This window comes from Larus michahellis, chromosome 4, assembly GCF_964199755.1.
Source record: "Larus michahellis chromosome 4, bLarMic1.1, whole genome shotgun sequence".
Lineage (NCBI taxonomy): Eukaryota > Metazoa > Chordata > Aves > Charadriiformes > Laridae > Larus > Larus michahellis.
Genome location: NC_133899.1, coordinates 4,010,091 through 4,035,658, shown reverse-complemented (window position 1 = coordinate 4,035,658; position 25,568 = coordinate 4,010,091). Strand labels below are relative to the sequence as shown.

At 38.6% G+C, this 25,568-nt stretch overlaps 1 protein-coding gene across 1 annotated transcript in view; it reads left to right on the top strand.

Moving 5' to 3' along the window:
• Positions 1-25,568, top strand: part of USP10 (ubiquitin specific peptidase 10) — a 55,608-nt gene that overhangs the window by 5,602 nt on the left and 24,438 nt on the right. The window contains exons 2-4 of the mRNA XM_074582802.1: positions 15,080-15,148; positions 18,251-18,296; positions 23,340-24,365. Coding sequence (XP_074438903.1) covers positions 15,080-15,148; positions 18,251-18,296; positions 23,340-24,365 — 1,141 coding nt within the window. The remainder of the gene's footprint in view (positions 1-15,079; positions 15,149-18,250; positions 18,297-23,339; positions 24,366-25,568) is intronic.

The following is a 25,568-nucleotide window of genomic DNA, read 5'->3' as shown; positions in this document are numbered from 1 at the left end:
CTGCTGTCGTGATTCACAGGTTTCCTACCTCATTTTTCCACATGAATATTGCAGGCTGGCAATGGATTTACCAGTGTTAACTTAAATATACAGAAATTGTATATCATTCATGCAAAGAAGTGAAGGTTTTTGTCCTGAAAATGTTTTGTCTCGCTGGAGTGGGATTCTTTTGTAGGTGGTGTAGCAACATGTTACCAATAGTGATTCTTACAGTGTCAAGGTAGTGTTCTTATTTTCATGAGTACTTAACTGCTTTGCCATATGCACATGCCTATCTCAGCAGGAACGCGTATATAATTTGGTCTTTAGCCTGTATTGCGAACATATGCATACATGGTTTAAGTTGGTTGAAGATCACCTGTTATTAGCACTGAAAACTCCTAGAATGCACGTGGGATTACCGGGTATCAGACGACAAGCGTGACTTCAGATGTGCTGGCTTTCGTTGTGTGACTGTGTCAATGCCTCAGATGCTGTGCGTGGTATCAAACCACAGACATTCTCGCTCCTGGGTGTCTGGTGAAGCAGAGTTCCTGTTGCACGTAGCTCTTGTTTGAACAGGCTGAGTGTAAGTTTTAAAGAGGGAAATGAATTCAGACCTCCTTTACAAGGTGGGAGTTAAAGAAACGACTCTGACCGGAAAAAAAGGGGGAAGCAGAGGCAGGATATTGATAATACCTTTGATTCTTGCTGCAAGCATTAGGGTGGATGGAGAGGCAAATGAAAAAAGTTCAGTTGCTTAGTTTAATGGTAGCAACAGGCAATTAGATTAATTGTATTCAAATAATATTTTTGGACCATGCTAGTTATGAGGGTATTTGGTTAAAAATGATGCTATACCAGTACATAGTATGGGATGGTCTTGTCATTTTAAATACAAGTAGGTATGATAAAAGGAGAGGGAAATAAAGTAGCGAGAGAAAGAGTCATTGTCAGCACAAGTTACAGCTGAATTGCAAGAAGAATCAAGTTCTCGTGTTCCAGTCTACCTCGGTCTATCCATTAAATCATACGGTCTCTAATAATAGCTAGCTGTCACCAAAGAAAGCAAGAAATAGTGCTGTAATGCCCATAAAGCATGGAAAAATTCACTTGCTGTTCCTCTGCTGCCTTTGAGATACAAAACCAAAGCTGCCACTGTTTGAAAATTTCTATGGAGTACTGTAGTTAATTGATACAAAGTTGGAAAAAAGTCAAAGACAACTTATTTAGGCAATTCCCATTTTCTTCTCAGCTGAAGGCTGCGACCGCAGGCTATTGCCCCTTAACAAGAAGTTTAAGCTTCCACAAATCAGAGGTAGTAGAAGTTCCCTAACTAAATTTCCTAACAAGCAAGAATGAGATACATAAAATTATCATCCTGGCATTGCAAGCAGCAGAAAATGTTAAGTGCAGCAGAATCATGGAAGTGTGAAAGAGTAGTCACCTTTCAGAGCAGAAGAAATAAAGCTGTTGAGTTTGCTCATGTCAACAGGTTTGTCTTCTCAGTCTTTTGAACTTTTCCCTTGTTCAAACACAATGCTGAATTGTGGTGGTCACTCCTGTTGCTGTGAGTCAAAACGACTGTAAATACCAGATGCTGGCATGCGGTGTTTCAGATGTTGCCAAAGACTCAGAGTTTTCTTAATTGGGGAGGATAAAGGCAATGGCTATGTATTGCACTTTGTGCTAATGATTGTAACATAAAGGCCATTATGGTTTTCTGCTTCGGTGTAATTACATCCTTAAAATAGAGATTTCCCCGGGTTCTCATCAGCGTTCACCCCTGGAATGATGTGTTAGGGCGGTTGTGCACACTTTTTTCCTTTGCTTTGTGCTGCTGCTAGTAATGTTGGGTACCACGATCAAAAGTTGCGGTGGGCTAGAGGTGTCCCTCATTCCCTGAAGCTGTGCTTGATTGCGTCCTGAGCTGCATATCATGTGCATGTATAATATTTTCCTGGTAGTATGATTTTTATAGATAGTCTGAGTTCTTCACTTTTTTTTTTCCTAGCTGAAAATCTTAGAGCTTAGCTAAGAGCTAAGGTATTTTACAGCCATTTGGTTTGCATACCAGATTTAGTGTAAGTGTTTGTGTGTCAAATTTATTTATTTTATGACAGCTTTTAAAAAAGAATGTTTGTAATTAGTAAACAACTGCTTATTATGTTATCTTTGAAGGTCAGCTCCAAGTATGAGTGTCCAACACATCCAGTGTATTTACTGAGTAGCCAGAGGTTATAATGTTTGAAAATGGCAGACATCACTGATTTGAAACTTAGTTCAGTTTGTATTTTCTGTCTTATTTGCAAAACAGCCATTTTGAACGATAGTAGGAGTGACTGATTGTGTTTACCAAATGTTTTTATGATTTACAAGATTTTTTTAATTAGGTTTGGGACCAAAGGAGGCAATGTACAGCCACATGAGAAGCATGTCCTTTCAAAAGCTGCCTATAATGGTGTTGGTTGAAAGTGGAAAGTATTATAAATTCACAGTACGCAGGGTGAAATACGAGGGTGTGGTTTCGTCGTTGTTGCTCAACCTTGTCAGCAGTGCGGATTAGATGGCAAATTACCACTATTTACATGGGGTCCCCTAAAACGCTCTCGCTCCTTTGTACCGTAGGTGGATGAGGGAGAGGATGGAAGGTGCTGGAGTGGCGGACGTGCTGTTGGAGGTGAGGGCTGTGAGCAGGGATACTGCAGGCAGCAGCTGCTGCTGCCTCTGCCCTTGCAGTGAGCGAGCTGAAGAGCCTGCACTGCGCTGTGTTTGTCTCCCCTGCCGAGTGTCAGTACTCCCGTTTGTAGATGGCTGGATGTGCAGGCCAAGGAAGGGGTGACTCCAGCTCCTCCCTGGATGGAGGGGTACTTGGGTTGTCGGTTGTGTACTCTGATCTTAGTGTTGTGGGCTTTAGTACTGTGTCAGGGTATACCCTGGTTTAGTCCCTTCTTACCTCTCAGAAAGCAAGAGAATTTCAGTATCTTCAATACTCTGCATGTGTTGGGAAATAGTTTGAGTGCTCTGTTTCCCATTATGTGGGAGTGTGCAGAAGAACACATATGTGTCCGTATGCGCAGAAGAAATCAGAATGCTAACAGAAGATCTCGTATAAGGAAAGATGTGAAGTAGCTCTACTATCAGTGTTATTCTTTTGAAATGAGATACCTTAAAAAAAAAAAGTCTCAAAATTAACAGTGGTGTTGTCATACCATAAACCTATTGCCACATTCACATCCAGTTTTTAATGCTGCCATCTAAAAATATGGGTGTTAGTAAGCCTGCTATCCGTGTTTTAGTTGTAACAGTGTATTAATCTCTGCATTCATTTTAACAGTTATCTTGCATCTACATAAAATTGTGTTGCAGATACTTAAGCTCTAAAACTATCTCAGGAGGAGGTGGCATATGTGTGGTGTCCCAATTTTCATTTTAACTTGCATACGACTTCAAAATACTGTTTGTACTGCTGTCATGGGCAGTGCCAGATCCTCTCAGGTTTCCACCTGCCACTTAGCCACGCATCAGACTGGCAGAAGAGATGGACGGCTGCAAACAAACTGAGGATCAAAACAGTAGAAGGTTTCCCCAGTTTCTGTCTGCGGGGGGACACACAGCATACACGTGCCGTGTGGTAAAGCAGTGGAAGGGCATTGAGTTTCTGCAGAGAGAAAATAGAGTAAGAACCTCTGTTGAATTATTCTCAAACATCAGTGGTTACAGAGCCTAAAATGCAGGAGACACTATTACATGGTGGTAGTTGTGTTTTGTTTCTGTGATCCCCTTGAGTCATTTACCAATCACTGTGTTTTTCACAAGTTCTCTGGTTTATTTCTGTCTGTTTCTTTATGAGATTATAACCCATTTTTGGCAGGTCACAAGTTGCAAAGGGGAAAGTCTCATTCTTTCTTGCTTCTGGCCACTTCTTTTGCTTTACACTGGTTCCTCACCTTCTCTTAACCCTCCTACCCCCAGTGCAAAAAAAAATAATAATTATCAGGATCATTTTCTCTCAGTTTGAGCATAGTCATCTTGCTGATCAGTTTGGTATGTGCCAGAACTGGCACAGGAGGAGAGGTGGGAATGTGAATCCAGCAAAACAAAAAGGCGAGTAAAAACTGCGTGGCCTTGGTGAATGGAATGGGAGGTATTTGTTTTTAATGATTGGCTAGTGTTTTCTCTTTCTGTCACTGTTAAATTTGTGGTGCCTTGCCAGGGTGGTTACCTGTGTACAAGCTCCGAATGTCATTAGCTTTTGCATTTTCTTTTTTTTGTTCTTGGTGGCTGATGCGGTTTTGATAGGACTTTGCACCACATTTAGATTGATATTAAACTTTCTGTAGTTCGGAGCATCCAGCACTTCTGAAATTTAGGGTTGAGATGCAAAGTTAGGCCTTCAGAAAAGGTGTATCAGTCCTGGGTAGGTGGGCTCTGCCTTCTGATGGAGTCCAGATAGCTAATTTTTACCTCACCTAACTTTAGCTATCTTAAATCCTGCCCTGAGTAATTGCTTGTGAAAAGCGTTATGTGGGTGACTTGTCTAGCTGTGGTGCTCTTAGGGACAGATTTTAGTTTTCCACGGTATTTAGCTACATTTATTCAGAGGCTGTCCATTCTTTTCCCATTTTTGTTTATCTTCCAGTGTATTTTCAGCTTACTTGACAAACTGAAATGACACTCTCCTTATAACCAGGGTGGTGGCATCCCCTGGGATGGGTCTGTATTGATCCTGTGAGGTATTAGTCCTCTGCAAAGACGTTAATAGTGGAAATACATAAAGAATATATTGAATGTATGCAAACTAGTGGTAATCAAACAAAGGTACGAGCAGTCTTAATTTTTGTGCAGCTTTGCTTTTGAGTACTTAATTTTAGAAGCATAATTTTTAGTGTAACTTCCTTATTTTAAATAGTAGGGTGCCATCCTGAATCTCACATGCTGTATCTGCGAAGTTATCACCTTTACCTGGATGGAAAAGGCATCCGCTGCATTCAAGCACATGGAGCAATTCTGAAGAGAAGGGGTATTATTAAAGGAGCTGAGATACATACTGCTGTAACTGAAATAAAGAGAATTCTGACAACAGTAGGGTTACACAATTCCAGAATTTTGGGTGATAATTGAGTTTGAGGAGTGGTCTGGCAGGCGCAGACCAGTTCTTTCCATTTCTTTTTTCCCTGTGCTGCCTCGGCCAGTAACTTCAGATCCTGTGTCATCTCTTCATCTAACTCTTGTTCCTCATCTTTGGCCTCAAGCCAGAGATGATTGTAATCTGCTTCTTAAATCACTTAAAAATGTGCTTATAGTCAAACTTGTTTAATTCCTTAAAACTCAGGGACTTGTTGTGCTTTTTCATCCCAGAGCTCTACCTCCGTTTTTTTCTTTTGAATATCCTCGTCCAAGTCTAGATGTATTAGTTTACTTTTTAAAATCACGGATTCGAAGGATAAAAGTAGTCTAGGAGGTAAATTCAGGTATAGTTAAGCACAGAAGAAGAAAGGCTTTCCTCTGCCAGGGCACTGCCAAGCACCTCTGCAGCTTTCTAGCTGGAAGCCATTACAGGGAAAGCCTGTCTTTGTTCTGGTAGCCCAGAGCATCCTGCCTTGCCGGGGTAGGAATGTACTGGCTCCTGGATACTATGAACTATGCGGATGGTAGAAAAGATAGTGCATGTGCTGTTCTTCCACTTGGAAGAATTGAGAGAAGCTCATTGAAAACATTTGTTCAAAATCTTAGTTGCTAAAATACCTGCTAAATAAAGATTTTGTAAACCTCAGAAAAATGCTGATTTAGACAGCATGTCTGGAATTTGGGTGGACTGCTGTGGGGCGTTCAAAGACAATTTGCCATTTAATGTGGCCAAAACAGCGTTCTCCAGATGCAAAACTGATTTTCCTACTGTTTTCTTAGAAGTTTGTTCTGCTGTAGGTATCTGGCACAAAAGGTTGCAGCCCTAATGATTTTCGTCTGGCAGAGAAAAGAATGGCTAACACCAAGGTTTTTTTGCTGGGAAGCATTAGATAAAATTAGTGAGAGATTGTTTGCCTGCCCCACCTATAATAAAATAGTAGTTAAACTGGCTGTGTTCTTGAGTAACTTCATGTTCCAACTTCTCTCTCCTGAGTGCTTATCATGCTGTAGTAAACCAGAATAATTCAGGTCTTAATTATTGTTGTTCTTCGTTATAGGAAGAGTTTACAATTTGCACATTAGCCTTAGTAACTAGTTTGGTGCAAGCAGAGTATGCAGAGCTTGAAGTAAATGTGTTTGCTCAATTATGAGCAACAGGCTTGAAGCTGGTGTTTTCAGACTCTTTGGGGTGTGAAGAATAGAGGCTTAGCAATAGGTGTTTTACTGACCACTCTCCTGGAATTCAGAACTGAGGAAGGACCGATCTACCCATTTTGTAAGTGTTTATTTTTCTTTTGATATTTGCAAGGACTGCCTGCTTGGAGAATTTAATAGGAAAGTATTTTAGTTTGGCTTTTATTTTGATTTAACTTCACAAGGAAAATAAGTTGGAAAATGTTACTTCTCTGGATCACTGGCAGATGTTCTGTGGGCTTGTAGTAGTGGAGCTGTTGGTGTAAAGGTGTCAGAAATTCCATCTTTTGCTCTCCAAAGAGCTAAGATTTGATGTAATCGGCTCTGACAATTCAATGGAATGCACTTTCCAGGTATTCCTGCTGTAGTCCCAAAATGACGGTTCCTCACTCCAAGTCTTGTTGGTATCACACATGAATGTTTGTTCTTAACTTGGGTTCCTGTGGAAGATCGGAGGAAGATACTTTCTTCTGTTTGAAAAAGAGTAAAGCAAGAATACCCGATGCTCTCTCATAGGATGCAGATTAACAGGTATATAAAATGTAGGTATAATCCTCCTGTCACTGGGCCGCTGCTTTATGATCACATCTAAGCGATACAGCTGCATTGCCCTCTTTATGCTATTACTATTTACAAAATAAAATTGTGGTTGGTTTTGGGCGTGCTTTTTTTGGTTTGTTTTGTGGAACAGAAGAAAAATATCAATTGGGGAAACCTTTAAATGTGAAACAGCAGAGCCTTTTTGCTGGGGCAGTCCTGCTTTGGACACCAGAAGATAATAGAATCTTTCCGTCGTTGGGGAAGGTACGCTGCACTCATAAATGCAACGGTGTCAGTGTAAGATGATGGTTTTTATTCTTCCACTCCCTTCCCTCCCACTACTAACTACAATCAGTACTTTATAGACAGCTTCCTTGGGCTAGTTGCACTTTGTGGTAGCTGCTCTTTGTTTGAAATGGAAGAATGCCAACAAGCACCTCATTTTTAGTACCAGAGTGAAGATAGTACATAAACAGAATTTGTTTTGGTGTAAGAAATTGACTGGTGTTTTGGCAGTTCTTTGCGTGGTTATTGTTCGGTTTGTTGCTCTTACTTGAAAGGTGTTGTGTAATTGATAAAAACTGATAGTAATGAAAGAGCATGACCTGCTCTGCTTTTGTGAATATTTGAATTACAATCTTCAGGAAAAACTTTTCTGATCCATATTGTGCCCCCATGATAGTTTCAGGCTATAGAGGCCGTTTATTCATTAAACATGCCCTTCCAGTAATTCTATGGCCACAACTGAAATTTCAGCGATTTGTACTTCTTACTAGCTGGTTGTCTGGCTTTTGCTCTGATCAGAAAATAAGCTTTTGAGAATGATCGTTCTTTTCCGTGCCCCCCCCCCCCCTTCATAGTGGAATAAATTCCCCTTAGATTAATTCATGTAAAATGTGTGGAAAATGCCTAACTTCTTTCAGCTGTAAGGATTCTGCAATAACATCCGAGAAACCCTGAATTGGAAAAAAAAGGGGGGGGGGGGGGGGAAGGTACAGTCATGCACTATATTTTTTGAGCCTTTGACTGCTTAAATGGTAGGCAGGCAGAGTTGCACTGACTCATGGGTTTAGTTGACCTACATTTACCTAGCTCTGATCTTTCTCCAGGCACTATGTAGATTTGTTAATGTTCTAGTTTTAAGCTGCAGGCTAGTGATAAAGGACTGTAAGCTGTACTAAGAGTTTGCTCCTGATTCGTTGCGTTTTCAACTGTTAAAAGCCTTAATATGCAACCACGCTGCCTTAAACTACAACTTAATTCCGTAGATTCTTACTTAGAAAAGGATTTTATTTTTCTATAAAGAGGATGTGTCAGCATAGGATTTTTTCAGAAATGGATTTGCCTAAAATACTACTATTTAGGCTGTGATACAGCTATAACTATATGGCAGGTGGTCTTCATAGCACCTGGTTACAAGTTGTTGCTTGCAAATTCAGAATCTAAAAAACCCCAAGCAACCAACGCCCCCCCTCTCTTTTTCGGTCTCACAATTTTGTCTATATTTTTATAAGCATTTTAGCAATAAGTTTCTTGGAATTTGGAAGTTCAGAAAACCTTGTTGTATCAAATTAAGTAATTGTCTGTGTTCTAAGACTTGATGGATTTGAGCTCAAAGGGAACGAGAACCTGAGGGAAAGCTGTCTTTCCTTACAGTTTCCAGAAAAAAAATTGACAAACCTTGGCGAAATGGGAGAGAAGTAAAGGGTGAGGGAGAAATACCTTATTTGCTGCTGGGATGACTCATGTAACAATGTTTTCTCTGGTAATAAAACCCAAATGCAGTCGTACGCGTGTGCCCTTTTTTCCTTGCCAGAAAACAGACTTCTATCTGAAGGGTTCATTTTCTTCCTCTGTTCCAGCCTATCCTGATAGCTTTAAGTAGTACGCTTTGTAGAAGTAGCTTGGTGAGCAAGATTGTATAGCTTATGGTATACATAAACTATTTCATCATTTCAATTTATATGTGGACTAGTTTTGACTTGTCAGGCCTTCTGCTTAGATACAATTGAATTATTCCTTGCCACCCTTAAGTAAAAGCTGTATTTTTAACTCATTTGTGGAAAAGCAGTTGGAAGTGGGAGTATTTGCAGCTTAAACTAATATGACTGGAAGATCTGAAGCTGTTAGTTATTAGATGAAAGCCACGTTAATGCTTCTTGAAAGTAGAAGTTGACACTTCATTTTCCTAGCTTTCTTGTAGCGCAGGTGATGCCAAGATGATGATGCATCAGCAGTGCTATTTCTACCCATTTTTCTAGGACAAGCAGCTGTGTAACACGTACTCCTCCTCCTCATATTCCTCCAGGAGAGCGTTCGTGTTGTTAGACTGGAATACCAGTGGAGATTTCATTACAGGCGGTGGGGTAACATTAGCGTTCATTTTTCAAGTGGTTAAGGAGGGCACAGTGAAAAACAGTCATCATGAGGAGAGTTTGCAGGTCAGGCATTTTAATCCTTTGGGGTCTTTGGAGAACCTTTTTTCCCCCCTTCTTGGAATTAGTACTGTTGCTGCTGCTTTTGTCTGCATAGTTAAGATGCCACTTGGTCAGTTATGGTAATCAGAGTTATAGTAAAATACAAAAGTACTCTTACTTTCATTCCTGTGTGGTAGAAAATAAATTTTCTTGAGTAGATTTACTTGGTTAATTGGTTTTATGTAATTTGTATTATAATCTAGATGCAGTTAGTATCTGAAAGATGTAAAGGTGATGTCATTGATGAAATGTTTTGTTCAGAGTGGTGTTAAATATGCTGGAGTGCAGATGTATGTTACGCTATCGTAATCATGTTATAGAGATTAAGTTAGAAACTGATCCCAGTTTTGTTGCAACTGGAAACACCAGTGACTGACAATTGGAAGGATTTGGGGTGTTTCTCTGAGAGGTATTTAACATGAGGGGGGTTTTTTTGTGTTGTTTTTTTTTTTTTTTTTTTTTAAAAGAGAACTAATGTTGGGAGGCAGGTACTTGACACAGGGAAATGCTGACACTTCCAGCATCTCAGACTGAACACTTAAATTGGTGACACCAGCTCACTAGTGAGTTTCAGAAACTCAGGCTGAAAGTCCTTTCCCCGCTGCACCAGCTTCAGTAGTCTCATTCATTCAATGTTGTTAACTTTTATTATAGAAAACATATATCACAAATGTGATACGCTTAAAAAAAAAAAAAATCTCATCTGCAGAGTATTTGTATAATACTCTAGTCTCACAATTTTAAGTTCTTCAAGAAGGCAACAAAGATACAGGTCTTTCGATGTCTTTGCTTCAGTCACACAGGAAGGAGTTCAGGACTACAGCTCAATCTGGTTCTTTCAAACATTTACAGGACTTCAGTTGTACTTTTTCTTTTTTTTTGATACTCTCCAAAGCTGTATGAGAATGTTTTGAATTGAGTCCCCAAATTTCAATTGCAAAATCTTGATAGGTGGAAATAAGGCAAATAAATTAAATCTGAAGTACTGGTAATGTAAGAAAGTTTAATTAAAAACTGGAGCATCCATGCCACCAGCAGCTTCATGTGAAAAGAGATAGCGTTTTAGAATCACACAAAGTATATTTAATTTTCTGTTGATTTTTTAAATTTAGGTGCTGATTGTTGTTGGTGTGAAAAAAATATTAATTTGTGACGATACAGTGTAAGAAAGGCATTTTGTTGTGTTGGTATACATTTACTCATTAGTTGAAATCATGTTAACTTTAATATGTTTAATAGCATATTGTACATGCCGGAGAAATGGTCAAATTGGGTTACAGTCGCAAATTGCAGTAGAGTCTACCCCCCCCCCCCCCCCCCAGAATTCTATAAAACCTCATCCTGTGCACACCCCCACTTCCCTTTCCCCCAAAGGAGACTTATTTTCCATCTGGTTTTTTTATACAGCTGAAAGATCGTTGAAATTCATATGATACTGTATTGACATTGCTCTTAATCTATAGCAGAAATCAAGCTCAGCAGACTGAGGTACCCTTGAATACACTTCATGCAAGGTTAATGATTGCAGAGTTAAATAATCTGGGGAGTGGCTGGAGAAATGCAGCGTGAAATACGTGCTCCCAAAAAAGTGAGAGAGGATTCTTTCCCAAGAGCCAGAACAGAAGGCTGCTATGTAGGTTGCAGAGATGGTTTGAGAAGGAGAGAGGGATCAGATTTGACTCTGAATTAAGCCTCTTAGGGATTATGTATCTTTAAAAGTAAGTCTAGGGGTAACATTACAGTTGGAAATTTTCAAAACTTCCCCCCAATGTTCTCTTAGAGTTTTTCTTTCAAATCCAGTATCAGTGTAAGACTGGACTCTCTGTTTTAAGCATCATTCCTGCTCTACCTTGTGAGTTGCCGCTTACACCATTAACTACTACTTAGCATGCTTTTCAAGCAGATGCTTTTTTCTCCAAGGATTTAAATCAAAATTAATGTTTTAAATATGTAATTGAATGCTGAACAGTATTTTTGCTTGGAGAAAGCTTGATATTTTTTTTTTGCCTTAAAATGAAATTTGTGTAGAGCTCTGGGTAATTAAGCTTTAACTCTTCACTAGTGATAGCTTTTAATATTTTGGATTTGCACGTTGCCGTAGTTTATGTATTATGTTGTTTAGTTTCTGCATGGATTTTGCTAACTGGGACAACTCGGCTGTCTGCTCACGTGCATTGTCATGGCGATTGTGCTCATCCTTTGCTCAGGTAACCGTACAGCTGCGGTTACTGTAAAGTAAAAGGCGGCTGATGCAGTGACACGTCAGTAACGGTTGGGATGACAAGCAGCTTACCTCCCAGCAAATCAGTCTCCTGCCCGCTTTAGGGCTGACTGTAAGCAGTCTGTATCTGAAACCCACTTTTTCCTCAGAGCTTGTATGGTGAAATCCCAGTTTATTATCTGTGATTGGGATCTCGAAGTACTGTGATGTACACACAGGTTTAGAGACTGACACAGTGTAGGGGAAGTTCAGGTTTGGCATTTAAAGGAATCGATTTGATGTAGTCCTAATGGGTATTTGTGTTCCTTACGCGTATGCATGCTGAAAACATTAAAATTGGAATTGAAATAGTCTGAAACGGCTCTGGCAAAGTTTTAGCACATGCTAGTCTATCTCTACTGCATGTGTTAAATGTTACTTACAGAGTGTGGGGTAAATTAGTGCTAATTGTGAGTAGCTTGTGTAGGAATTGTGTAAATAGTTTAATTAAACTTTTGCTTGATTGTTCGAAGTATTAGGCTTTATTTGTCAGTTTGGAAAAAAGCTAAGTTTGAGGCTTTTGAAATTATGTGGAATAATTTAGACTGTACAAGCTAGGACCCCAAATCATATCAGTAGCTCGTGTTGATAATGAGATTATTTCTTGCAAGGGTGTATTGCTTTTATAAAATCTTACCATGCGTGCTTGCTTAAAAATGCTTACTGCTTAGGCATTTCAGTTGCAGAAAAACCGTATAAATTAGAGTTAATGGTTCAGGGTAAGTACTACAGTGGTGTCTTTCTGAAGCTGCTTCACAGCTAAAGCAAGTAAGTTCTTACACAGAGGTGGTTTGTGTAGCACCAGGCACACGGATTCATTAGGATGTAGGATGGACAGACAGCAGGCAGGGAGCCCGTGCTCTATTTCAAGTTGTGTAAAATGCAATGGCTTTCCTTTCCTTTGCAGCCTTTTTTGTAGAGATTGTTGTACTTGCCAAGTGATGTGATATCGCAGTTCTTTTTCCCTTCAGCACATAGTTGTGCCTTAAAAAGGGTAGAAAATTCTGTTGTGGCAGAGGGTGCTGTGTGTGCAGTTTGCAGAAATCTATTTCTTGAGAGGCCGAGGAAAGGAAGGTCAGTTAAGTTGGGTAGGTTTAATGCCATCAGTCATATGGCCTAATAAGTTTATTTTGAAACAGTATTTTTCTCAGTTTATTATGCAGGAATCTTTTACCTGGTTTACTTCGTGTTTGCAGGTATAAAGCATTGTTAAATAAAGCCACATAAAATCAAGTAAAATTCTGGTTTCTTCAGGCCCAAAAAGGGGTAGGTTTTTTTGTGCTGTAGTCTGACTAGATGTTAGGCGTTGGTAAATTTTGAATGTCCTCTTTTAAATTATGAAGAAACAATTGCATGGACACATTTCCCTATGAATACATCCTTACATAATAAAAAAGTTTTGTTAAGATAGTATTAATGATTGCTTTGTTTAACTTCCATCCTGTGCTCCCTAATTAAAAAAGAAGCATTTTATTTTGCTCAGAAAGAATTACCAGATCTGTGATAACCTCAGTTAAAAATGCTGTTAAATGAAAAGACTGTATTATTATATGGAGGAATTAGGGTTGAATTTATGTAACTTTTAATAGTCTATAGTTGAGATTATTGTTTTGGGGATTTTTTTGCATGACTGCATCAAAAATATCTCCTAAAAACATAATTTAGTTATGATTCAGCAAGTGTTTTTCTTAGGCATGTTTTTGGAATATGATAAATTCTAGCTGGTATGTTACTGAATAAAAACGACTTGTTTATATTGAGAGCATAAGCCAAGTTTAAGTTCTGTGCCAAGAACTATGAAGCCATTCACTCAAGTACAATTTAGGGATCCTGTTCTGTTTAGCTGTGCTACTGTCTCGGTTGGTAGTTAGCAGTTGGTTATGTGGAGGGGTTTTAAAGCATTAACTGTTTCACTGGGCTTCAAACGTTTGTATCACAGATGTTCCAGTTTATTTTGACTGCCGGAATTGTTTCCCGACTAAACTAGATTATATTAATATTTGTTTAAAAACACCGAAGGGCATCAAAATGGTTAATCTCTGTCCACACATAAGCGATGTTTGTAAAAGTCACTTCTTGTGTAAGGAAACGACGTTTTGTAATTGCTGTGGAATTTAGCTTAAACTTTAGCTTTGAAATTTATGAATGTAGATGGCTGTGAGTCATGCGAACAGCAAGTACATGAGTTTTATTGGAATAAATGACCTAAAGGCTAAAAAAATTACTGTGATTGAATTACTGAATCTACATTTTGTAGCAACAGCCTGCACTTCACTATAGATGATTTTTCAGATTTTAAGAACTTTTTTCTGTGGTTCAATTCCCAATCTAGTTAGTTGCCTTTTGATACAGCCAAGCTAAGGATTTGCCATGAGCAAGACTTGACACTGATGAAAAAGCTTTTCTGATGGAAGGGTGGAAGATAGCAAAGAATTGTTTTAGATGACCATCAGCGTACACTGAAGATGAACCGTAGTGGTAAGCTGTTATGTACTGCACCAAACTGACCTGCTTTTATCCATAGCCATAATATTTGTGACTGGTGACTCTTAATGGGAGTATCCTTCCACATGCCAAGAACGTGTTATCAGTGGTGTTTTCCAGTGTTCTTGTCTATTTTGTCAGTTTATTGAACTCCTGGTTCAGCTTCTTCCTGTCACGGTATCTCTCTGCTTTCCTGAATGTTCAGATGCTTTTCAGCTAGTTACAACTAGTGGTGGAAGTTTGTAGAAGCTTCCAGGTGCTTTGAAAGGCCGACATGTCAGACCTTTTATTGGGAATGTTTCATTTTCTATAGACTAAATATAAACTCTCATTTCAGTATGGGAGGTTTTTTATGGGTTTGTTAGGTACCTTTTTTTCCATAGAAATATGGATGCAAAATATCTATAAGGGTGCAGGAAGATAATGTTAGGAAAAGACATTTCATCTTACGTTTGTTATGCAGGGTTCCAAGAATAGGGTAACAAAATTCCTATGAGCAGCTGTATTAAAATCGATGATATTTAGGTCTTGTTTTTCTACATCTAGGCAGTTTCAGTTCTGTGCTTGTGCACTCAGGTAGTGGTACCATTAGTCTGGTGTAACTCATTAGTTTAGCAGAACTCTGGAAAAGTAATTATTGTTTTTTTTCTGTTGTGAAGGGTAGGTCTCTGTGTTGTTTTAGAAGGTAAACCAGCTTGTGTCTAGGGCTTAGATGAACTGATGCAATTTCTCACCCTCCACGTTGGTTTAAAACGATGAGCTGCAGTTTGTGCTGTGATTACCTCCAGTGGGAATTTGAAGGAAAACACGTTGTAGACGGTTCTAGAGCCTAACGTACTTTGCTAAAGACTTGGGAAGGAATTAAGATGGGAGTTGGGATGCAAACAGATGAGTTTCTGGCTCCCAACACACATGACTTTTTGAATGCTAGTATCTTAATAATTTTACGGTGAATTTATTAATTGTATTCAATATAAATCCTTCTTTAACAAAGATCTTTCTCTTCTGTTTTTAGTATATTTTTGGGGAGTTCAGCCCTGATGAATTTAATCAGTTCTTTGTGACCCCACGATGCTCTGTTGAGGTAAGATCTACTTTAAACTTATTTTAGAAATAACATTTTAAAGCTACAGCTTTTTGTGTATATTTGAAATAGAACAATACTGTTACATTTTTTACCATTCTCTTAGCTTTCTAATTTACAAACTGAAGATATTGAACAGGAGCCTTCTTTCCATGTATGTGGATGTTAAGTCAGTTTAGAAATAAGAAACTAATTATTCCACCTTCTGCTTGTCATCTTTCAGAGCTGACCCTAGTGATAAGACATTGAAAGTGAGTTATCCAGCTCTATTACCTCAGCTTTGATTGCTTTATTTTTTTTTTTTAGAGGTGGATATAGAGAAAACTTTCAGCAGTGTTCTTACTTGTAAGGAAGGTGTGCTTCTAAATCTTGTGAGCCTTTTGAGGCACAGGGATTCTTAATATTTTTTGACAGGTGGAGCACTGCTAGCCATCAAAGCTATGCTTACGAGGATGGCTGTGCGTGAGCTATGAGAAATGGATCAATAATGAACTAATTACAGTGGCAGTGAGAACCACAGAGTGGAAACTGTTGAATCTCTGTGATTGAGTTCATAACACATTACAGGTAGTATTGTAGACTCTTATTCTCTGTAGTTCTTGGTAGACAGTGAAGAAACAATTTTCCTTTGTAGGGAAGAGTATTATGCTGTTGTCGTAACCTCCATACTTGAAAAATCATTTTCCTCTGTGTCAATATCCATGTTTTTCCTCCAAACATTTCCATTGAAACATTCCAATCATGCTTCCGTCCTCCCCTCTCAACATAAAGGAAACGAACACTTCAACTGTAGAAGGGGAAATCCTTTTGTCACATTTTACAAACCAGACGGCCATTGTTAATGCATCTTAGTTTCCTGTAACTTAATTTTCCAAGTATAATGAGTATGGTACACTGCTAAACAATAAAAGTGCATGAAGGGAATGGGGTGGGTTTTGGGGGGCAGGGGAAGCTTAGGAAAAAGAAAAACGATAGCTTCTACTTGCCTTTAGGGTTAGCTTTGTATCTTCTCTGGTAGGTGGGAAGCAATGCAGAATAGATCGTTAGGTAATACATGTTTCTTCTGATTATATTGCTGTTTTCCCACCATTAAATGCAGTAGCAGCAGCGTGACGTTTGCATTCTATCTAGTGTCACCTTAAGTGTCCTACATCAGTTATTCTAATGCTTACATTGTGAAAGATGAAAATGTCATATCTGGACTTTCATAAAGCTATTGTCATAAAATGTGTTGAGGAAACACGAACCTACAGCGTTCGAACCGGTGTTACTTCATTTTTTAACTGTCTCAAGTGTACCACTTACTGGTTAGCTATCAAAATAAAAAACTGTGTTGAACGATGTTCTTAAGTTTGTCCTTGATCTGGTTCAGTTCGATGTTTTAATTATCTGGATGATGAAATAAAAATATGCTTATTAGTTTTACACTGTGCAGATATTTCAGAGAAAAGTGGTCTGAAAAAATAGGGTGAAATTCAAAAAGGACAAGACTGAGATTATAATACTGCAGTGGTGTTTGACACACATTCTGTTGGGGACAGTGCCAGTTCTGGGAGTCCCAGGATCTGTTGATGCTAGCGTCCTTCTGAAGTCCCTTACCTATAGACTGAAGGGTGGGCCAAGGCAAGGGACTAGTTAAAGCTAAAAGTTGTCCAGAATGTCATGCATTTTTAATACGTGTTCTGTCAGATACCTCTTGACTGATAGGATTCAGGTGACCCAGTTGTATGACACAGGTCAAGTCAGAAATCTCTGCTTCCCAAAGGTGCTGTTGGTTAACCAGATGTGTAAGGGGCCAGTAGATGGAGTACTTTATTTTTTTTATTTTCTTTTTTACTTTGTATTTTCTTAAGCCCTTTGAATTGGAGAAAAACCAAGAATTGCAAGCTTATCATTGACTGTAGACTTTTAGAGTAGTTTTTTTAGCTCTAACTATAAAATTATATTGAATCTGTGTTGAATATTAATATGGATAATAGGTTCTTAGCAGCTTGGAGCCTCTTTCTGACTCATTGATTCTGATTTTTGACCTGGAAAGTTGATGTATTAAGATGTATTGTGGTTTGTAAATTGATTTTACAGGATGTGTTGGTTTTATGCACTTTTTTATAATGGAATTTTAGGAATATTTTTATTGCACTTCCGTTGCACCGTTGTCTGCATTGCCTTTGAGAAGGCAACATGTAAGTATTTATAGCTTTAGAGAACTGAAGACTTCAATGGAGAAGTCCTTGATATTTGATATATCATTATAATTAATATTTAGAATAGCATTATAAAACTGCACTATACTCTCAAAGTTTTATCTCCCACTTCAGAAGCAGTTCAGCTGTTCTCCAGGCAGCTGCTGGGCCGCAGCGTAGCAATGGCCACCACGCAGGCACAGGAGAAGGCTTTCAGCTGCTGGCGGAGTTTGGGGAAAGGCAAGGGGGGGATTAGAAATTGCCCAGCTGTGATTACACAGTAGCAGGGGTTCTATCAACCATTGAGTCCATAAAATGATGCTGCTGTTTTATACCAGACAAACTTAACAATCCAGATAGAGACTGTATGCTGTGGTTACATTATGCTTCGGCTGATGATAACAAAACCAAAATTCTTGGTTTTGTTAAATATGATTACGGATACACCTTAGCTGAAACATTTCAAGGCTACAGCAGAACCAGGCTGAGAGTCAAAAGGTTTATTAGGTGTGACTGTTGTTTGTGCCAAACTTTGTTTCATCCTTTGACAGGTAATTTGGTCTTTCTTCAGTTTTTTTCTAAAAAGAGGATGTGTTCCTCATTTTAAAATCTTGGTGAGTTACTGTTGGTGAAGGAAGATCCTGATGCTGTGAGGTGAATTGCTTGAGAAGTTGATGAGCCTCTGGTGTGTAACCAAGATAATCTTTATCTTTCAGTAACTGGTAATCTGCAAGGACACTTGAAGCTACAGTGTGGGATTTGATAAATATAGAAGCATGAGTTCAAGACATACTCTGAGAAAATCAAACCTTAAGAATGATGTTATTTTTAAAGGATTCGGATGTTTCAAACGAAACTGATATCAAATGTTAATAGAGTTGCTTTGTCTTTAAATAAGTTTCTTTTCTTTTTTGTACAGCTTCCCCCATACAATGAAACAGTTTCATGTGGTATTAAGTCCACAGGTAAGTTTCACGATGGTAAGAAACCAACATCCATTTTGTTTAAACTTAAAGGTTGTGACACTTTCCTTAGATTTACTACAACCTCTCTTTAAATTTAATCTTTAGACCTTGTTCAGCAGGTATATATGCATATATTTGGCAGGTTGGTTTTTTTTAAACATCTTTATTGAATGCGATCCGTGAGAGCATTTGAAAATACTGCTTTGAACTTCAGCTAATTAGGTAGATGCTGTGCTTATTCTTCCTCGATTGTGCTGCCACACTATCCTAATGTCTTGCTGAAATGTTGCAGGAGGTAGCTGTAAAAATGCGGGGGGCTGAAGTTTGCTAGAAAACTTATATTGAAGAAATAAGTAACTAGTGTGTGGTGTTCGGCTGGCCCTCCTGTCAGAGCCATAGCGTACTTTCTGGCAGTTGCAGCGTGAAGACAGCTCTGCAAGCAGTGCTCTTCTCAGTGTTCTTTTGACTCTTGTTTCCGTCTGGCTCAGGCATTTTTTGGAAAATCCTTTTTTTCCCCCTTTTTTTTTTTTTTTTTCTCTTTTGGTGAAAGTATAACTCGTGATGTAAAAATACATTACAGAGTTCCCATGAGACGTGTACTCTGTCTCAACCCATGCACGTTACAACCTGGCCTTACTTCATAGTTATATAAAGTTGACAGTTAAGTAGGAGGTACCATGTGATCATCACTATGTAGCTTAAACTGAACTTTCCAAGTCTTTTAAGTGGCAGGTAAATCAGTGTTGGGTTTTTTTTTTTTTCCTCCTGACCCAGGGGAGAGCAAGGAAGCTGAGACTTACCCACATGCGTATGAGAATGATACAAACAACATCCTCATCTCCTTCAAACTAATGCAGGTGTCTGACTGGACATTTCTCAAACGTACTTGAGAGGACCAAATGCACATATTAATTAATGTTTAAGAACACTTGGTCATTATGCTTAGCAACTTTGGCCTTGCATTTAAAGGAAAATTAGATAGATAGTCATAAAGAAGGACAGCAGGCTCCATTTGAAAGCAGATACGCGATGTTTCTGAAAATTCAGGAGTTTTATTTAGTACAAGACCAGTTTTAGGACCCTGAGTAGTTTGAAGTAGGAGTTTGAAATGTTCATTAAAAAGGGCCATATGGTACAAATTGTCTGTTGTTGGTGACAGGGGTGTCCAGTCATATATTGCTTTGTCTAACTATGGATGTAAGTTCTGTTCTTTAAGACTGAGATTTTAATGTTCACAAGCCATACAGAAAGTTGGTTTGTACAAATGTTTTTCAGATCATTCCTAGACCCTGAGAGAACCCCTCACAGCCCCGAGATTAGGTAACGACAGCAAATTAGGTTTTGCCTGAAAAATGTCTTTAACAAGCTTGCACTGTACTGTGCATGCATATTGTCACTGTGATGGCTGCATAAGAAGCTGTGGAAACTAAAATGGAATGCTTTGCTTATGCAGAACATTTATAATTTTGAGATGACGCACACTGACCATGTTGTCACCCACCCGTAGTCTAATTTTTTTTCCTATACTTATCTTCAGTATTTAACTTTACTATGGAATTAGAAGATCTGTTAATACGTACTAGGAATAATCAAATCAAGGCTGAAGCTCTAATATGCAGAATTCTGTTGAGACTAATTAGTACTATGAATGCACAGCTTTTGCTGGTGTACATAGGCTTTGTCCTTGGAGCATCTGTTGATACTTGTTTCAATATGCGTGTCATGTTGTTAATGACAGATATATCTGTTTCAGTCTATTCAGAAATAGCACTGTGAACTAGATTGAAACAAAGATGCCCAGAAGCAAAGTAGAAAGTCAAAACAAACAGGAAAAATTACCTCCCATTTTTTTTCAAAGGAACTTGACACAATCTTAAGGCAAACGAGCTTCTGCTGGTCATCCCACAGACTAATTATACAGTAGCTGCTGGTATTTATTATCTAATCCTGCTGGTAAGGTGTACAGTTTAATTCCTCAGATGTAACTTCCTAATTTGTATTTTAGATGCTAGAATATCAGTTATGCTCTTGGCAGGATTTTAGTGTATGAAGTTCATGTTGCACCTTCGGCTAAATTACCATTGTGCTGTAATTGTAAGGGATGCGTTTTGCTTTCTGCTCCCCGCTTGCTCCAGGTTGGCTCTTGTGATTGTCTAGTGCACAGTAAGCTGATAAATTCACCAAAACAGAAGAAAACGTACACACTTGGATTATTTTTTTTTTTTTGCTAGGTTAGCTTTTGGTAACACAAGTGCTGGAAGCTTGCCGGAGAGCAGAGGAGCAGGAGAGGAGTGCAGAAGTGAAAACTCTCACTTTTGTCTGTGGTAGAGTTAACTCACCCACAAAGGGAAAACGGCGTTCTTTGGAAGCAGTTATTTTTTTAACTGGGATTTGGGAAAAGAAACAAGTCCCAGACTATTTTGAATTGGTAGGCTTTTGAAATGTGCCCATTAATTCATTCTTATTGTGGTTGGAGGAGTATTAGGTGTTACCAGTTGTTGCTTGTGCTTTTTACTGTTACAAACAGTAACGAGCTAGCTCTTGGTTCATGCTTGAACTAACAAGTTGCTCCGTAAGTCGATGGACTAATGAGGAATAGTTTTGTTGTGGATTTGTGTCCCACATGCCTTAAAACCCATGCCCTGCATTTCCAAGCAAATGAAGCTGTGGCTGGTTTTTGAGCTGTGTGTGTCCTGGCAGGTCAGCCAGTGTCTAACCCTGATAGCCAGTTAGTGTTGCTGCTGAACAATTAGGGCGATGCCTGACAGTCTCCCAGCCCTTCCCTCTTAAGTGGATATCAGGCAGCAGCTTTCCACCTCCCTGCCTCTAGGCTGCTGATTTTTTAAAAAGAAACATAAGCCCTCTTTTCTGGTTGGTGATAGCTAGGCGGTGATTGCAGAGTAGTTGGTGAATGGTGGCTTGACAGGCATGGTGTCATAAAATGCTTTCTCATGCATGTAGGGGAGAGGTGAAGAAAACTTGAAATTCAGGCACTTGTTAACACGATTTAGAGAAATCAGATGTGTATGGAGAGTGTTTCTTTTTTTTTTTTTAAATTTCGTTTAGTTTGGCAGCAAGATTGAAATTGAGATGTGAAATATGTTTAGTTGTCATTTAGTTAGGTTAATAGATCAAAGCAGAGCGATTAACATCTGTATTACATATATTTGTTCATTAATTCATAATGTTTTGATATTGCATGTGTAAGTCAGACCTCAGCACACATTGAATGTTTGTTACTCTTCGTTTGATATTAAAAAATATGTACCCTGTAGATTCTTGATTCTTTCACAATTTTTTTTAAAGATAAAATTTTCATCCGCGGACTTTCCTAGAAAGTATTTGCAGAGTTTCAAAACAGTTATGTTGACAGTTACGTATCAAAACGTTCTCCACTAAACTCTGTCTTCCCATAGGATTATTTCCTTAGGTGTGCAAATAACTTTTTTTCTTGGGAACTGTTGCTTGCTTTTTGTTGTGTTTTTTTTTTTTTTTTAAATATGCATCTGTTGACAGTCATGCATAATGTAAGTTGCACAAAATCTTCAAAGTTTAGTGGTGTATCCACTTATATTCCTTTGGAAATAGTATCTAATGTTGTTTAGTTCTCCAGTAACAGTCTTTAAAAATTTGAAATGTTTTTGGGGCTTTTTGTTTGGGTTTTTCTTTCCTTTTTTTTTTTTTTGCCCCCTCCATCTTTGAGGCAACAGAAAATATTGAAATTAATCTTTTTGAAACAGTAACATGTATCATAAAGGCCTGCAAAACTTTAAGTACTAGAATGTAAGCTTCTTTAACATTCCTTTTAACATTCCATTTAACATTACTTTGGGGGTGGCAGAGCCCTGGCACAGGCTGCCCAGAGAGGTGGGGGAGTCTCTGTCTCTGGAGACATTCCAAACCCGCCTGGACGCGTTCCTGTGCCACCTGCTGTAGGTGACCCTGCTCTGGCAGGGGGTTGGGTTAGATGATCTCCAGAGGTCCCTTCCAACCCTATCATTCTATGATTCCTGAGATTCAGAAGTGTCATTAATTTTATCTCTTCATTTGATAGTTATGGGAACAGCTGTAACTGAAATACTCAGTGTTACTAGTTAGCACGCATGCGTTATAAAGCTAATTAAGTTCCATGAAATTGCAATACTTTTTGACCGATGATATTTTGTGATACTGCAGCCTGCCATGAGGATGTTTCTTAGCATTTCTTGAAAGAGCATGTCAAAGTTCCATGATAAATTTAAAAAAATTAAAAAAAACAAACAAACCAACCCCAAATTTCCCCAAAACAATACAATCCTATTCGCAAATTTTTCAGTACTGCTTCTATGTACAAGTTAAACACTGACGTATTTGGAAGCGTATCTGTTGTATTTCTTGGCATAAAATCATACAGTCATATATATTATACTCTCATATAGAAATAAATTCACTGTGATAAAATTAAATAAGTTGCTGTTGAGGCTAGAGTTTCAAAAGCTGTAATTGCAGTGTTTTCATACAAATAATGAAAAATATTTTTCAGTTATTAATGGTCATGATAAATCTTTACACACCAGGAAAAACAAAAAATCCCCTAAAACCAAAAAACCAACTCCACATGTGGAAATTATTTTTGGAAGTTAAATAGGTAAAGGCATGAATTTTCTGATTGTCAGTGGAAAAGGCTGACTTTAGAAGTGTGGAGTTAAATATTGCACTGTATTTTATGCACACTTATCCAGTACTTAATGCAGAATATTGCTTAAGTCGTTGTGCTTTAATTGTTTTTCTTAATAGGTGAATTTAATAGGTGTTACTTGCAGAACTGTGCAGTGATTTGGAAAATTGCATACTCTGTCTTTAAGAAAATGATGTTTTGAAATGCTCTTCAGGATTGAGGTAGAGAATAAGAATTATTTTAGTTTTAGGGAATAAAGTTTGTTTTCGAGTTGCAGGAAAATGTGGGTTTGTTTTTTTCTGTTTTTTTTTTTTTTTTTTTCCTTGATCTTGTAGCTTTTTGATCAGATGTCATTCACTAACTCAGGTTTGCTTTCTTTTGTCCAGGGGAAGAGTATCAGAGAATTGAATTTGGTGTCAATGAAGTTATTGAGACACAGTCATCTGTACTAAATAACACCGACTACAGTATTTCCAGTACTCTGAATCCTCAGGCTCCAGAATTCATTCTCAGCTGTGCACCTGCTCAGAAAACCCCTGGTGATAGTCTCAGTGAAACAAACTACAACTCTATTGACTGCCAGTTCACTGACCCAACCCTCGCTTTGGACAGTGGTTCTAACGCTGAAAATGATGGTTTGTCTGGAGGCCTTGGACAAAGGGAGCGTAAAAAGAAGAAAAAACGACCGCCTGGATACTACAGTTACTTGGAAGATGTCAGTGATGGCATCGCTCCCACAGAAGCTCTTGTAAATGGCCATGCAAATTCATCGGGACTAAACAGTATAAGCACGGAGGATACGGAACTGACAGGAGACATACCCTCTCTGGCCACACCAAGGACTTGCAACAGCCCGGACAATTCTGTGGACTTCGTTAACGAAGCTGTCTCTGATGATTCTGTTTCTAGCGCACTAGACAATACCAGGACTGCAGGGCAGCCTGAGGTATGCCGTGTTACTAATTCTGAACAGTTTTGCATCCCCTCAGAGACTGGCAGAGATAGCCCTTTAAGGACAGCTGTTGTACAGTCTTATGCTGGTACTGATACTACTGAAAATCTTGGCGTTACTAATGGACAAACACTTGAATCCTCTGGTGAGGACACAGCTGCCAATGGGGTAGAATTGCACACTGTGGAAAGCACTGACTCAGACCAAGCTAAGCCTGAGGAAGCTTCACCTACTACTGAGGCAACAGTCCCGGTTGCAGGATCAGTCCCCGTTAATCAGCCTGCAAAGTCGTGGGCTAGTCTTTTTCACAATTCCAAGCCCTCTGCTTCCACATCTGTGGTCTATGTTGAGACTAAGTATACCCCTCCTGCCACATCTACTCTGGTCCCTGAAAAACAGGTTGAAGTCAAAGAGGGACCTGTTCCAGTTTCAGAGGATCCCGTAGCCATAAAGATTGCAGGTATAGTTAATACACACGAGTGGATGTCACGCTGGAAGGGTATTAACTCCGCTTGTAAACAGGAGCGTGCAATATCGATAGAGAAGATTCCTCTGTTATTGTTCTTAATAAGATGACTGTTCAAACACTGCTATGAAAGATGTAATTTAAATAAGCTAGTTTTGTGTCCCCTTGAGTAAACATTCCAATGAGACGTTACCATGTCATTATCCCAGATGCTACTTGTCAAACAATATGTTTAAGTGATCTGTGATTTTAAAATAGGCTGCATTCAGCTGTGTGCTACTGTAGTAGGGAGAACATGTTCAAAAAGTTTGTTCTGAAAGCGGTGTGTTATATTACCCAGTATTTATAATCTTGTAATGCATTCCTTTACAATAAGAGAAAGTATTAATATATTTGTGCCAAAGTAGCTGAAATTCCTGGACACTTACAGGAGTTTACGTGTAACACCTAAATAGGTCTTGCTTCAGAAATTCTAATCCAGGAAATAGTTTTTTGTATTTATTGGTTTGCTATTTTAGAGGTCTCTCTCTCAAATTTTGAAGAATTATCCTGGACAGTTTTAAACAATACTATTTTATTCAGAAACAATGTTAGCTATTGCCTGTTAAAGAATAACCATAAGAAGCTGTCCAGAGGGTACATCAGGACAGGCAATGCGTGATGCAAAGGCTTTTTGACCATTGGTCCTGTCATATTTGTGGCTCTAATGAGAAATGCTAGAATATGCATAAGATCATTTTTGCAGGTTCAGTCAGAGAACATGAAGAAAAAAATCCAGTTGGTTGCATTTTGTCACTGACTCACGAGTGCTGGAACAAAAATAATTATTTTAAATCTGTGAAATAGTCTGTATGTAAAATGCTTGCGCAAAATCCTGCTATTGATGCTGCAAGCTAATTCACAAGTGCAACAGTGTTCTGTGCGACAGCTTCAAGTTAAAGTTTTCTGCTCTAACTAGAAGTTGACCTGGAGGTTTCTATTCAGAATACCGAGAAGTATATGCGTGCCTCTCATCCCCTCCTTACTCAGTAGCAGTTTAATTACTTTAAATTGTCTGTTGAGAGGAAAGCTGTCAGAATAATTTCTATTTCCGTGTATTTTTCACGTAGGTGTCACAAACCCAGTTGACTTATTAAAAAAATGGGTGTAAGCAGGTGATTATGGTTTGCATGAACACATACATGGGGAGCATGTTAT